Below are 16,537 nucleotides of genomic sequence, written 5' to 3'. Positions count from 1 at the left end.
TTTAGAGCAAATGGATAGGTGAATGGGAAGTGGGTTGTTTTTTGGCTGATGCTGTATAAATTTGTTTTCTTGCATTATATGCCACTACTAATTCTAATGCAAACAACTTGAAATTCTAGCAACAAAGCTGCAGTGAGGTCATGTGTCATATTGAACCAACATTGCTGTATTGCCAGGCTTTGCTCATTTGATTCTTCTTCTTGGGTTTTATTCCATTATTACAACAGTTCTCCTCAACCTAACATTGAAAACTCGTTCCTTTAAAGATATTCCTGACAAATATCTGACACTGAGATATTCCTATCAAATATCTCAGTGTATCAAATTCTGGTAATTGCTCATTATTACCAAAATGAATTGATTGTAGCCTCTTTTACCATAAAAGTTTGATTTATCTTTGTGGGTAACATCCATAGAGATTTAACAAAAACAAAACAGAAGAGAAAAAAAAAAAAAAAACACCACTTTGCCAGCTGATATTTGGACTTTAAATCGAAGATTCAATAGCTGTGCACTGTTTGAACCATGTATACCAAGATGCTTCCATTTAATACAATGCAACTTGTAAATGAACAACCACACAGAAAGCTACATGCACATACTAATTAGAAACTACAGTTACATGGAGAAGAATTTGTTGCACCACTAGCACTGAGATTATGGACTAAGAATCATTACTTTTCAGCCTTTCCTTGAATGAATGGAAGCTACCATTAATTAGCTGCTTTGATGATATCTGGTATATGTAATCTCTTTAAATCAGAATTCAGTTTTTAATAGGTCAAAAATATGAAAAAATATCTTCCATTCACAGGTAACATGCTTTAAAAAGTTTCAGATTGCATAAGAGCGGGAACTACTTGAACAGGTTCTAGGAAAATGTGAAGTAGCCATCTTGAGTGTTCATGGTTCAAAATTTCATCTTCTTCATCATCTTCAGTGAGCCAGCAGTATTTTGCAAAAGTAAATGAAAAAGGTGAAATTATACTCACTGGCTGACTTGCTAACATATGGCATATTAAGTAAGACAGATAAGTTTGTTCAACTGCATCTATCTTAAATCTCTTGTTATTGGCTGTGTCTTGGTATATGCTGTGTCTGAATTATTGATGCAGTCTTGTCTAGAGATCCTGCAATGCATCTTTAACCAGTGACTCCATTATTTTATGTGGAACAGAAGTTAAACTAACAGGTCTATAGTTACTTGTGTCACCTTTTGAACCCCCTTTGTGAATTGGAAATACATTTGCACATCTCCAGTCCATGGGGACCTCCCCTGAGTCCAAGGATGCTCTCATAATTATGGCTAAGGGTTTGCTTACTTCCTTTGCTGCCTCCTTTAATATAACTGGATAGATCCCATCCACCCCACGTGCCTTTCTTATGTTTAACTTCAACAATTTCTCCTCCACTTCGCTCTCAGTTATTACAAAATCATTAAGCACCCTGTTACAGTTTGATAAACTTCTCACATTTTCCTACCTTAATAACTCCTCATGTGTGAACGTAGAGGCAAAATACTCATTCAGATTATGAGCAGGATCATCAACAGTCGAACCATCGATATCAGGTGGACCAATCTGATTCATCCCCTTCCTTCTCGAGTTTATATAACTAAAGAAGTCCTTGATGTTTTGCTTAGCATCCTTTGACAAAGATTTCTCGTAATCTGTCTTCGTTTGTCTAATTTCCTTTGCGACTTGATTACAGACTAGCTTATATCTGCCATAGGATTCTGTGTCGCTTGATATGTTATATGCATCCCATGAATTTTTCTTCTCTGCCAAAAGTCTCATTAGTTCATCTGACATCCATTTAGGCCTAAACCTTGAACAATATTTCTTAATTGGAATGGAAAGACTAGTTGTTTCCACGATTAATTCCTTGAATGCTTCCCACTTAGAATTTTCTGTCGATAACATCACCAGTTGGTCCCACCGTACAGAATTTAAAACCTGTCTGAGACCACTGTAGTCACCTTCACGAAAGCAAAAACCCTTCACTTCATCCCTGATGGTAATTATAGCCTGGAGACTAAGCAACTTTTTTTTTTTTTTTTTTTTTATGAAAACCCCAAACACGAAAGGTATCAAAACCTATAGTACTTAGTACCGTGCATGGGTTGAAGGAGAAGTATGGGGGGAGGGGGGATGCCGGAAACTTTGCTCTAGAGACTAAACATGGGTTTCACCACTTCAAGCCTCCAATAAGCAAAGTGGTGGTATTTCACCGGTTGATGAAAGTCATCTACCACCTTTAAATTGTAGTATAGATATTCGAAAATTTGCATTTAGTTAGTGGGTGGTTAATTGCTGGAACAAACTTCCATCTATCGTTGTGGAAGTTGATAGCTGAAATAAATTCCAGGAGGAACTGGACAAACTTTTAGAGGGAATGGATGTGTGAAATTTTTTTTTTTTTCTTTTTGGCTGATGCTACATAAGCTCATACGCTTGCTTTCTTGCATCACATGCCTCTACTACTACTACTGTGTGAAATATGGAGACTGCATCTAAAGAAAAGGCATCAGTCTCCTTGAAAGGATTCAAAGATGGACAATATACCTGGTGAGATCAGCAAAGGAATGTCTACAAGAGGATAGACTTCAAATACCTGAGCTGCAGAGTTTGGCACCCAGGCACCTTAGAGAAGACCTGATTGAAGTGTATAAGGCTCTAAGAGATAAAATCTTAGTTCTGGAATCATAACACTGAAATTTTCACAGTTATAAAAGACTCCAGAACTAGGGCCATAAATTCAAATTACAAGAAGTTTAGACTTGATTGTAGGAAGTATTCTTTTACTAAAGGTTGTTAATTTTTACCACCAATGGAAGTAACTGGAAGAAGTTACTTCCATGGGTGGTTGAGGCTGACATTTGGGAGGATTCAAAGAAAATTTTTATTAAATTTCCTTTAACATGGAAATTTAATAACATATAAAAATAAAATAAAAATTGAACTTGATAAGTACCTACGTGAAGGGGGAGTCAAATAGGTATGTGTGTGTTTTTTTTTTACTCATGAAAGCCTCTTCCTTGCACTACATGGCTAACAGTAACACATTAATTACTCTTAATTACTGTATTTTGAATATAACATTAAAATTTATATATTATTATTATTATTATTATTAGCCACATGGTACAAGGAAGCCTGAGGCTTATGCTGCACCAGCCAAAAAAAAAAAAATTCCCGAGTTACCCTGAGAGAGAGACAGAGAGAGAGAGAGAGAGAGAGAGAGAGAGAGAGAGAGAGAGAAAGAGAGTGCAGAAAGGAATCACCAAGAAAGAGAAGAATGATGATATCCAGCTCAGGACCCTGGGTTTGCCAAGCCCATACTCACCAGATGTGAGCCCCCGGGGTTATATATATCTATTTCACCGTTTCTAACTCTAATATTCCGAGTCCAAATTATGAATCATATGTAAATGTTTTACAGTCATGACAACTTATCATTTAATTATTATTTTTATTACATGCCTAATATAAATAAAATATATTGTAAAATTACTGATTAAATTATTAACACTATCATATACAAACTTACCTCTGAATCTCATTCTTTCTACGGCTTTATTTCCGGCCATCAAAATCAATTTGTCAGGAACATTTTTTAACTCGATTAGGTATCTGTAAGTTGCTATACTTTGTTCTAAGAGATTATTACTACGCTGAAGTTCTGCCAGTCTGTCTAAAGCTAGGGCCTTGCCAAACCAACCTCGGGGACTATTTGGGTGGTGTTTCAGTAAACTTTCATACTTTGTTAATGCCTTCTCAGGAGACTTTAGGGAAAACATACAGGCAAAGCAGAATGTTTGAAAGGGAGTTGACAATGTACATATGTTATACAGAATATAAAACATGAGCAAGCTAGATATTTAATTACAGCATGCATTCACATACATATTCTACAGAACTTGAACAATCCCTAGCAACATTCCTGTTATTCCATGCATAGTCACATTTAATTTCACTTATACAAAAGAAACCACATATTTTGTACAAACCATGTATGAACCTAGTGATAGCATTTTACATACAGTATTAAAATATTAATGGTCACAGCTCACTTGATCTTCATAATGAGCAAATTGGATAATATTAAAGTGAAATAAATTATGCAAGTGGTCTGCAGAACAGTATTAAGTAACATTTAAGGTAGCACATCAGACAAATTTCACCAGTCTAGACATATGAAATTATATGAAGCCCAAAATATATAAAAAAAAACATGTATTACGAAAAAAGACAGGAAGCTATACAGAATATATACTTTTATTTTATGAGGCACCTTTACACTTTAAAAGCAATCTAAAAATAAAAATAAATCTAAAAGCAGAAATATTCTGACACTAATTACCACTCAATTTTTAAAAGGTAGGATCAGAAAGTTCTGGGAAAGAATTTCTTAAAAATATCTGAAAAATGAATAAGAAAAACTATTTCATTTTGTAATGAGAATTTTTCAGAGTAGGTGCTGTTTTGGGTCCATATGTATAAAGATTTAGTTTTATTTGTTATCTACAAGTAATTTTCTACTGTCATATTTTAGGACATTGCTTTTTGAATAAAGTTCTATAAAATTTTGCTCTTTTGAAAAACAATCAGCCTCAGAGACAGTTTAAATGATTGTTGAAACATAAGGTGACAAAGCATTATAAGAGGTAGGATATCTGAATGATACAAGCAATTCAAGGATGGATTCAACATTGTTGAGAATGATGCAAGGTGGACCCAACAAATAAACCTCTCTCATGTTATATGCATATATTTTTGGCTAATTGAAGACAGCTTCTCAAGGTAGAATATCATACAGTAATTAGAAAGCCAGGAGACTTTAGGGAATATTTTATTCATAACTGATATTTTAGACATGAATAAATTATGCAACCTCTTTGTTTTTAACAGCAGATCAGATGGAAACAAGGGAAGAATTTTAAAAGAATTTATTGAAATGTGATTGTGATACAGGATTCATAAATGCAAATGAAATGTGGAGTTGTCTTTACAATTCACAAAGAGCTAAACCTCTGAATTCACAAGCATAAAGATAAAGTTATGCCGGAGTTCTTTTTTTACCATAAAGGCATAATTCATTATGAATTCCTTAATATTCATATACATAGAATTCACATTTTAGGTACTGAAATCATTAACTGATTGGGAGATCAAATCAGAAAGAAGAAACTTGCTATGTGGGTTTCTTCCTTCTGATTTATATGGAAAAATTAGAAATTACTCCATGACAATTCTCCTGCTCATCACATGACATTAATTACAAATTCTTTTCCAAACACACTGTAATTGTATTATAAAATCTTGCACATTCATCTGACCTTGCACCACCATATGATTTTTAATTTTTAACCAAACTGAAGAAATCGTCAATTAAAAGGATGATGATTTTGTTACAAAAAATGCAATCGAGGGACTTTCCTAAAAATCATTACTTCAAAAGACTTTTCTACAATCACAATAGACTCAAAAATCCAGAACTTTTTGAATATTTCTCTGAGGGTAGTCAGAAAATATTCAAAAAGTTCCAGATTTTTGTGGGAAAACAGGCTGACTGGCCTTTAAAATATAAAACCCTCAGATGCAACATTTATGTATTATTTCCAAACACCAATTTCTTTCTGTTTTACATATTTCCTAGAATGTAAGTCACTATTAATACATATTTGCAATGTATAAAATCATTCATTTTGTGAGACATTCAATATACTAGTTCACAGCAGTACTTAAATAGTACAGTAGTAAATTTTTAAGGCAATTAATTAACTAAACACATCATATTAAAATATTAGAAAAACAAAAACCAGAGGCAGCATTCGAGCCCATAATCTTTATTTCTTAGGCATTACCCAAAGGACCAATCCAGCAGTATAGATTAACAATTCGGCTTAATGTTTGCAACTATCATTTTGTGGAATTTAAAGGCACCAGAGCTACTATATTATCTAATAAAAATAATGAATAATCCCCAACTACTTAGACTATGTACATAGTCATCATCCTCAAAAAAAAAAAAAAAAATCTGGAACATGCCAAATTTGCAAGGTTTCACTGTATACAACTAATGAAAAATAAATTTTTTAAAGTAAATAGTCCCAGTCATTATTTTGAAAAATTCAATGTGAATTTTTCTGAAAATTTAAATTTTGTTTAAATGAAAATTCAACTCTGGAACTCTCTGATCCTACTTTATATAATAATTATGTGGTATTATTTATCAGTTAAAATTTTTTTTATTTACAAAAAAGGATTTTTGAGTAGAATACTATGAATATACAGTTAGTAACATCAAAGGAATATATCAGTATTTTCATGCATCAATCAAATATTAAAAGCCAAGCAAATTACTTCAATAATTAGTTTGTTTTACCTAATGAGCAAAATGTCAGGTTTTAAACAGTCCCAAAAAACTAGCTGATTATCAGTGTTATTAAGAAATTTTAATTAAAGGATAAAAGGAAAAGGGAGCTATGAAATATGTGAATTGTGATGTTTCCATGATAAGTTAGCATAAACATATATATTATCTGAAAGGAGCAATTTCTACACAGATGTTATAAATATGCATTTATACAAGGGAAAAGTTAAAAATGCCAGAAGTAGAATTCATCCTCATCGGGATCCTGGAAAGTATAGAACATTACAAAAACTAAACTTATACCACCAGTTAACATCTACAATTCATTGTTACAATTTGATAATGATATATGAATTGATCTTAAAATAATGAGAATAAACTTTTATTAAAATCCAATTCATTTGAATATAAAATCTGTATTAAATTAGGAGCACAATAATTTTAATACAGTACTTTATATTTATTTGTTTTATATTATTCATAAAACAACTTTGCAAGCCATTTTATAAATATAATCATAACATAGCTGCAAACTACTTCCCATTCTACACTAGTTAGTGTTTAATACCTTACTCTGGCAAGAGAAAGGGTGATGTTCCCAGAAATTAAGCAAGAAGACCAAGGATGAAAACTAGAGAAATGGCCTATCTTTTCTTGTTGATGTTATAAAACACCTGAATAACTTATATGTGGAATATTCAGTTTAAAAGGCCCAAGCTCATAACTTTTTGTGCAAAACTATTTCTATTTTTAAATAGAATAAAAAATACTTCAAAAAAATTGGAAATTACTCCATGACAATTCTCCTACTTTTCACAGGACAATAAACTCCAAATGCTTTTTCCAAAAACTCTGAGGGCAGTTAAAACATATACACCAATATACTTAGAACAAATAATGTGGAAATTTCTTCCACTGTTTCAAGTTTTAAAGAAAATAATGGACAATTTTTTTTTTTTTTTTTTTTGTATTTTTCTTGTCCTTATTTAGTGTTGAAGATATTTCAGAGATTATCCAAGTGAAATTATCAATCTTTAATGCTATTTCTGCTTTCGGTCCAAATCCCTATTTAGCATGAGAGAGCTACTAAGTTTCACAATAGTACAAAAGCATCATGTGTTCTGCCTCCATTATTTTGAAAGAGAATTTTCTTCTTGGTGGATCATTCATCACATAATTAATACCTTTAATAACAGCTTGCAATTATCAAAGAGATAATGCAAACTTTGCTGAGGAGCTACAGTCTGTAGCTCCTCAATGAAGCATGCAATGTGACCATGCAGTATGAGGAGCTTTCTCTTTCACTAATGCCTACATACTGCATTTTGTCAAGGCAGTGAAGAGGATTTTAGTGCAGTTCTCCAACTTTATTTCATTCACTTCTAGAAAATGGTTAATTAGACTGAACACCTCCAAATGAAGTAGATCTACCACCAATATCCTCAAAAAAAAAAAAAAAAAAAGATTGTCCTTTATACCAAACATAAGTAATTACACGTGCACCTAACTACATCAGCTGCCTCATCTACTTCTAACGTGTAATGTATAATCTTAAGTAGATAAAGCAGCTGAAAACAAAGGTCTTCTGAAATATCTACTGCTCTTTTTTCCCACAGTGTGTATCTGCAAGAGGAATTCTCCATAGTTCTTTAGCATATTATTTGCAATGTTTCAAGGACATCAATAGCAAGGTATGAAACTAATTCTCCAATAAAATGAATTTTTTTATATTTGCCATTACTTTGAATAATGCAAACAAGTTCTAGTATAAGAGATACAAAAACATGTGTTCTGCCTTCATAATTTTGAAAAATAATTTTCTTCTTGATGAATTGTTTGTTACATAATTAATAACTCTAATAACAGCTTGAAATTATCAAAGAGATAATGCAACTCTCTTCATATAATAATTATGTAGCATTCTTTAAAAATACCACTATTATTTAAGCAAAAAGAAGCATCTGGCAAATGCTTCTTTTTGCTTAATAAAGTTAAGTAGTTTTCCAAAGAAAAATTCAGGTGTCTTTTCCAAAACATTTAGCATGCACTATTTCAAAATTCTTTAATTTATTCATCTTCATGTTATAAATTTTCATACAAAGAATGTTATGGCCTCTCTCCTCTACCAATATCTGTATTTGTGAATCCAAAGAAGATGTTTTGTCTTTTGGATTCACATTTTTACTTTAAGATATTTTTACTTACTGTTTCTCTACTTGAGACAGTCCAATTGTCTTTACTCAAACCAGAACCTTCATTCATCTTTCTTCTTGTAACCAATCCAAAATTCAATGATCACTGCAAGGTCTGTCATTAGTAAGGAATTCAACCAAACTCATCACATTTCATAAATTCCCCAAAATGGTTCTGTTGAGACATGGCAGGCAGATAAAACAACTATAACTGTCAATAAAAATGTTGCCAAATTTCAAGAATGAACATAGCAGCTGTTTGTGATTTCAAACCAAGCCACAAAATGTAAAGCTGAAGAAAGTTTTTTTTTTTTCCTTAAATGAAGCAATGCACAAAATTGATGTCAATCACAGTAATGACAAAAATCTGTGCACTGCTGCACCATCAATACATGTTAATTTTATTGCTATTTCCCACCATCAGGAAAGTGTTTGGTAAGGGCACCATGTCTCTACTTATATCGTAGAGACAGAACACCAACTATTGTTTATCAAATCAAACTGACTCCATTAACAAGATACAATAGCACAATATTCTTGAAGAGAATACAAAGTTGGATCTTAAAGCTATGCTAAAGCAGAGCTACTGATTTATCATTCCAAGAAGTTGTAAAAGAGACAATAAAAATAGCCACCCCATTATTGATGTTTAAATGATCGCTGACATTGTATCATTAAGGGTTTCTCAAATTGGGTTCCATAAACTAATTAAGACATTTAATGATATTTTAAAAAACACATTGAAACACAGTTCCTTTGAGTAATCAAATTCAATGTATTACTCTACATGTTTGAACAGGATGAGAGAGGGGTAGAAGTTTGCCTGGGTCTAATGCAAAAGTACATGAGACATGTACTTTTGTACATGTGTCTCATTTATTTACTTACTTTATTTACTTGTACATATGTACAAGTAAATAAAGGCAATTCAGGCAACATATATTCCTGATGTAACTGATGTCTTAAGCTTCACCCACACTGGAGTGCAGCCAATGGCTGTAAAACTGCTAATCATGTGATCTCCTCCGTTGGGCAATAGCTTTGTAGTCAAAAGGAGGCCTGAAGTAATTTAAGCTGTTTCTAGTTGGTTAATCATTAGTGCTAGTTACATTTTCAGTAGAAGCTGTTCACACTATGTGAGAATGTGTTAACCATTCAATGATTAAAAATTGGAAATTTTTTCTACTTTCCTAAACAGATTTCATTTTACTGTGTGAACATGGTCCCAGGTCAGATCATGGCAACCCTGCCATGTGTATGTGAAGATACTGTACACAGTAAAGCCAATGAGTGCATGGTGTTAGGCTATATTGTTTGCACTGAGTGATAAGCCTCTTAGCCTAGTGCAGCAGAGTATGTCACACACTGATTTCCCTCCTTGCCCCACAGAGGTGGGGGTCTAGTATTATTTACCAAAACTTTGTACTAATAAGCAAATCCAGTCCTTGTGTTCCACAGGAACAGGGCCAGCAAAAAAAAAAAAAAAAAGTTTGTCGAACTTTTACTGCAATAGTGTCAGAAGTGATTTCTTATACTCATTACAAAGTAACTGCACCAAGAACGTGTCAGGTGCCTGGCCACTGGCTTTATAACTAATTGCATGAAGAGCAGCATTGGATATGACAGGTGCTGATGTTACTACTAGGTTTCAAATTGCATATGTAGTTCAAGGCTACTTGCTTTTACTCTCCCACAATCCATATAAACATTTGCACTCTCAGAAAAATGTTGTCAAAAATAAAAACATGAACACGAAACTACATTCATTTAAGATGACTGCTACTCTGTGGGAAGTGACAGGCATACTATCAAATTTAGAGTGTTTTGCAGCACACCATATTGAAATAAATTTTGACAAAAATTGAAAACAGAAGCAAATAATAATATATAATATTTTTTTTTCTTAATTTTTTAAAAGGTATTTATACACATAATAAGCAGAAGTATACATGCATGCACACATTTGAAATTATTCATGATTAGCAGTTTTTTAAACTGGAAAATGGTAAATAAATTTAATGAATCAAAGTGCAAATATTGTTGGGATATCAGAGACATGGTGACACACAGATATAAGGAATACAGAAATGGGATTTGGGGAGTATAATGTGTACAGAAAGGATAGACAGGATAGGGAGGGAGGAGGGGTTATGCTATTAGTTAAGAAACACAAAATCCAAGAAAGTACAGCCAGTCAACATGGCTGGGCAGCCATGTTGACTGGCTGTACAAAATGTTGAGGCAGTTTGGTGTGACATAAGCACTGGGAAAGCAAAATTGAGAGTAGGAGTGTGTTATAGGCCTAATGACTCTGTGAGTATAACAAACAACTGTACAGAGAAATAGAGTGGGCCAATAAATCAGAGTGTCTTATAATGGGGGATTTTAATTTCCCAGATATTGACTGGAATTTGTGGGTTGGTCACTCACGCACTAGCAAGGCTTTTGTGGATTTATTGAATGATTGTTTTCTACATAAGCATGTTCAGGAGGCAACTAAGGGGAGCAGTACTCTTGATCTGATTATCAGTAGTGATTCTTCATGCATTAAGAATCTGCAGATAAAGGAACCACTGGGTGGCAGTGATCACAGTGTGCTGAAGTGGGATTTACTCAAAGAGCTAGCATCAGGGATAAAGGGAAGGGTTTTTGCTTTCATACAGGTGACTACAGCGGTCTGAGACAGTATTTAAATTCTATACGGTGGGACCAACCGATGATGTTACCAACAGCAAATTCAAAATGGGAAGCATTCAAAGAATTAATCTTGGAAGCTACTAGGCTTTTCATACCAGCTAAGAAATATTGTTTAAGATTTAGGCCTAAATGGATATCAGATGAACTAATGAGACATGTGGCAGAGAAGAAAAATGCATGGGACACACATAAATTAACAGGTGATGTGGAAGCCTATGATAGATATAAGCTGGTCTGTAACTAAGTCACAAAGGAAGTTAGGCAGGCAAAATCAGATTACGAGAAATCTTTGGCAAAGGATGCAAAGAGTTCTTTACTTATGTAAACTCTAGAAGGAAGGGGATGAATTAGATTGGTCCACTTGATATTGATGGGTCAAGTGTTGATGATCCTGCTCAGGTAGCTAACAAACTAAATGAATATTTTGCATCGACATTCACACATGAGGAGTTATTCAGCGAGGGGAATGCCAGAGGTGTATTCAACTCTAGCAGTAAGCTACAGAATCTTGAAATAACTGGGAGTAAAGTGGAGGAGAAACTGTTGAAGATAAACACAAGAAAGGCACCCGGGGTGGATGGGATCTATCCAGTTATATTAAAGGAGGAAGCAAAGGAAGTTAGCAAACCCTTAGCCATAATTATGAGAGCTTCCTTGGACTCAGGGGAGGTACCCATAGACTGGAAATGTGCAAATGTGACCCCAATTCACAAAGGAGGATCAAAGGCTGACACAAGTAATTATAGACCTGTGAGCTTAACTTCTGTTCCAGGAAAATTAATGGAGGCACTGGTTAAAAAAGCACTGCAGGATCATCTAGACAAGACTTCAGTTATAGCTCGGACACAACATGGTTTTGTTAAGGGTAAGTCTTGTATGACCAATTTGATTGGATACTATGATGCAGTCACAAAAGAACTGGATGCAGGGAATAACTTTGATATTATATATTTGCATCTTAGAAAGGCTTTTGATACTGTTGCACATGGAAGACTGCTGCACAAATTGGAGCAGTGTGGCATTGGAGGCAAATTGCTGCTATGGATAAAGGGATGGTTGAGGGGGAGAAGACAGAGAGTGGTAATCAATGGACACTGCTCATCGTGGACTAATGTTATTAGTGGAGTCCACTCAGGGTTCAGTGTTGGGTCCATTATTGTTTTCTGTATTTATAAATGATATTGATGATGGTATATCAAGCTTAATGTCCAAGTTTGCAGACGATACAAAGGTTGGCAGGGTTGTTAAGGATACTACTGATGCTATGCAGCTGCATCAGGATCTGGAAAGGTTGAGAAGATGGGCTGAGAGGTGCCAAATGAAGTTTAACATTGACAAATGTTAAGTACAAGATATGGCAAACAGCAACCCCAGAGCAATGTATCAACTCTGTGGTACTACACTGACAGTGGTAGAGAATGAAAAGGACCTGGGGATAATTGTGCAGGCAGATATGAAGTTTTCTGAGCAGTGCAGACGGGCTCCAAGAGTAGCTCATGGTGACTTGTCAGTGATATACAGGAATTTTTCTAGCAGGGATAAGGAGGTGATTATCCCCTTGTATAAGGCAATGGTCAGGCCACACCTTGAGTATTGTATACAGGTCTGGAGGCCTCATTTCAAGAAGGAAGTAGAGCTGCTGGAACAAGTACAGAGTAGACAACAAGATTAATGAATGGAACAAAGGGTTGCTCTTACAAATAAAGGCTTAAGTTTTGCAAATTACAGTGTCTGGAGACTAGGCACCGGCAAGGTGATCTGATAGAGCTGTATAAAGCCTTGAATGGTTTGAACATGCTCAATGCCGATGGGATTCTTCCTCTGTTCAGAATAATCACCTGAGAGGGCATAAATTCAGATTGAGGAAAGACAGAAGTAGGATAGATGTGTGGAATTTGCCTTTAGCCAGCGGGTAGTTGGTTGGTGGAACAGACTTCCATCCCTTGTTGTGGAAGTTGATAGCCTTAATAAATTTAAGCCTCAGCTGGACAGGTATTTCGAACAAACAGAGGGGTGAAATGGAAGTGTGTTTTTTTTTTTTTTTTTTTGTTGGCTGATGCTGCATAAGCTAGCTTTCTTGCATCATATGCCTCTGCTAATGCTAATGCTAAAAAAAGACTTCAGTTGTAGCTTAGACACAGCATAGGTTTGTTAAGGGAAAGTCTTTTCAGTTTCAGCAGAACAAACTTCAGTTATAGCTCAGACACAGCATAGGTTTGTTAAGGGAAAGTCTTACCTGACCAATTTGATTGGATACTATGATGTGGTCACAAAGGAACTCAATGCAAAGAATAATTTTGATATCATATATTTGGATCTTAGAAAAGCTTTTGATACTGTTGCACATGGAAGACTGCTGCACAAATTGGAGCAGTGTGGCATTGGAGGCAGATTGCTGCTAGGAATAAAGGGATGGTTTAGTGGGAGAAGACAGAGTGGTAATCAATGGACACTGCTCTTCGTGGACTAATGTTATTAGTGGAGTTCCCCAGGGTCCAGTGTTAGATCCATTGTTGTTTGCTGTATTTATTAATGATACTGATGATGGTATATCAGGCTTAATGTCCAAGTTTGCAGATGATACGAAGGTTGGCAGGGTTGTTAATGACACTAATGACAGTACGCTGCTGCAACAGGATCTAGAAAAGTTCAGCAGATGGCCTGAGAGGTGGCAACTGAAGTTTAACATTGCAAGATGTAAAGTACTACATATGGGAAGCAGTAACCCCAGAATAATATATCAACTGTGTGGTACTACAATGACAGTGGTAGAGAATGGAAAGGACCTAGGAGTAATTGTGCAGGTAGATATAAAGTTTTCTGAGCAGTGCAGAAGGTCTGCCAGTCCAGATCATGGAGTCTTGTCAATGATATACAGGAATTTTTCTAGCAGAGATAAGGAGGTGATTATCCCCTTGTATAAGGCAATGGTCAGGCCACACCTTGAGTACTGTATACAGGTCTGGAGGACTCATTTTAGGAAGGATGTAGAGCTGTTGGAATGAGTACAGAGAAGGGAAACAAGATTAGTGAATGGAACAAAGGATTGCTCTTACAAAGAAAGGCTTAAGTTTTGCAAATTGCAGTGCCTGGAATTAAGCACCTGTGAAATGATCTAATTGAGGTGTATAAGGGCCTTGAATGGGTTGAGCAAGCTGAATGCTGATGGGATTCTTCCTCTTGCTCAGATTAAGCACCTGAGAGGGCATAAATTCAAATTGAGGAAAAACAGTTGTAGAATCGATGTGCGAAAGTTTGCCTTTAGCCAGCGGGTGGTTGATTGCAGGAACAAACTTCCATATGTCGTAGAAGTTGATAGCTTAAATAGATTCAAGGCACACTAGACAAACATTTGGGGCAAGTGGATGGGTGAAATGAGAAAGGTTTTTTTTTTTCTTTTTTTTTTTTTTGGCTGATGCTATATAAGCTTGCTTTCTTGCATCATGTGCCAATGCTAATGCTAATGAGACAAGTAGACTGATTTATACATTATGCATAAAACATGTTTTTAATTTTCAACAGGATTAATATTTTTTTTAATAAAAGATGTAAAAACACACTTCAATTTTTTTTTTAAATGTATAACTTTTTGTAAAAAATGATCAATTAAAAAGAAAGTTTATTATAAAATAAAAGATTACAAAATATTTAGTTAAAACTTATTAAATAGAATATTAGATAAAAATATACTAGTTAAAAAAGTACTAAAATATACATGAAAAAACTAAAAGTACAATAAATAAATACACAGTAGCTTTTGGCTGCTGTAGGCAGCCTTTAACAATTAAAGTAAAAGTGGTTAGTGGTGACTTAAATACAAAGTGACTGTGGATGATGACATGTTCAAGGATGATTTTTAAACAAAATATAGTTTATTATAATAAACTTTCTTTTGAATTCGTTGGTGTCTACAAGAAATGTACCCAATTCCCAACCTCAGGTGGTTCTTTAACCACCATTTTTTAAAAATTTGTGTTTTTTCTTAAAAATTGTTGTTGGTTTAGAGATTTATTAGGTGCATCGGCAACTATGGCCATAGTGTGCCATTCTTAAAAATTAAAATGTTACAAAAGATAATATAAGTACTGTGATTGTGATAAAATGTTACAAAAGATAATATAAGTACTGTGATTGTGATAAAATGTTACAAAAGATAATATAAGTACTGTGATTGTGATAAAATGTTACAAAAGATAATATAAGTACTGTGATTGTGATAAAATGTTACAAAAGATAATATAAGTACTGTGATTGTGATAAAATGTTACAAAAGATAATATAAGTACTGTGATTGTGATAAAATGTTACAAAAGATAATATAAGTACTGTGATTGTGATTCATTTAAGAAAAGATGAAATACCGGTATTGACGAATAAGAAATTTAAAAAAAAAGGGGGAAAAAAAACTTTTTCAGAGATTACAAGAAAGCTGGCAAGTGCTCACAAAAATAGAAGTACGTTTCATACTCCTCACATTTTTTAGCTGGAAAATAAAGAGATTTAATTCATCTTTATATTTCATGATTAATTATTTTTTTTATTTTTAATTTTCAGCAGAATTTAATCTATTTTTTTGAAAATTTTTATTTTAAAACAAAAAAAAATTACCTTCCTTCATTTAAATATTTATTTTTTTAATCAAAAATTAAAAATTTACATAAAATAAGTATTGAAATCCATTAACAAAAGATCCTCCAAGCACAATTAAAAAAAAATCCCAAAACTTTTCCAGAAATTAAAAAAAAAATTGCCACCATGGATGAGAGGAACTGAAGGAAATGCATTCCATCAGTTCCTCTAATCCATGCTATTGGCTTGAAAGAAAGGAACTGATGGAATGCATTTCCATTGTACAGCAAAGCTTCTTTTAAACTTAATTTTAAGTTTAAAACTATAAATATATGCCAACATTAGAATTGTGTTCAATGTCCAGTTTTTTTCAGAAGACCAATACCTTTACAGAAACACATATCTTATATAAGAAAATATTTTGAAAACACTTTGTGATGAGTTCAATACTGTCAATTTTAGTTCCAAGTTTAGCTTCAAGTAACTTGGAACTAAAACAACTTTTTTTTTTTTTTTTTTTTTCCTTTTGCTTAACTAAGTGTGCTGCATTATAATTTTCTGGTTGCCAGTCCAAATCTGTTAAAGTGGACAGTCCAACAAAATCTGTAACATAAGAATCTGCAGTATATTATCACTGCTTCCTTACACATAAGTTTCAGATGGAATATGCATTCCATCTGAAATCTATGAAATATGGATTTGGT

General features: G+C 33.9%; 1 protein-coding gene across 6 annotated transcripts in view; it reads right to left on the bottom strand.

Annotated features, from left to right (window-relative positions):
• Positions 1-16,537, bottom strand: part of Asph (Aspartyl beta-hydroxylase) — a 265,429-nt gene that overhangs the window by 104,090 nt on the left and 144,802 nt on the right. For all 6 annotated transcript variants that reach the window (XR_016547704.1, XM_090386374.1, XM_090386376.1 and 3 more), the window contains exon 7: positions 3,550-3,784. Coding sequence is in view for 5 of the 6 variants with exons in the window: in XM_090386374.1 (XP_090242500.1) it covers positions 3,550-3,784 (235 nt within the window). In the remaining variant the exon portion in view is untranslated. The remainder of the gene's footprint in view (positions 1-3,549; positions 3,785-16,537) is intronic.

Source organism: Mastigoproctus giganteus, chromosome 12 (assembly GCF_048544385.1).
Source record: "Mastigoproctus giganteus isolate SK-2022 chromosome 12, ASM4854438v1, whole genome shotgun sequence".
NCBI lineage: Eukaryota > Metazoa > Arthropoda > Arachnida > Uropygi > Thelyphonidae > Mastigoproctus > Mastigoproctus giganteus.
This window is presented reverse-complemented; position numbering and strand designations above follow the sequence as displayed.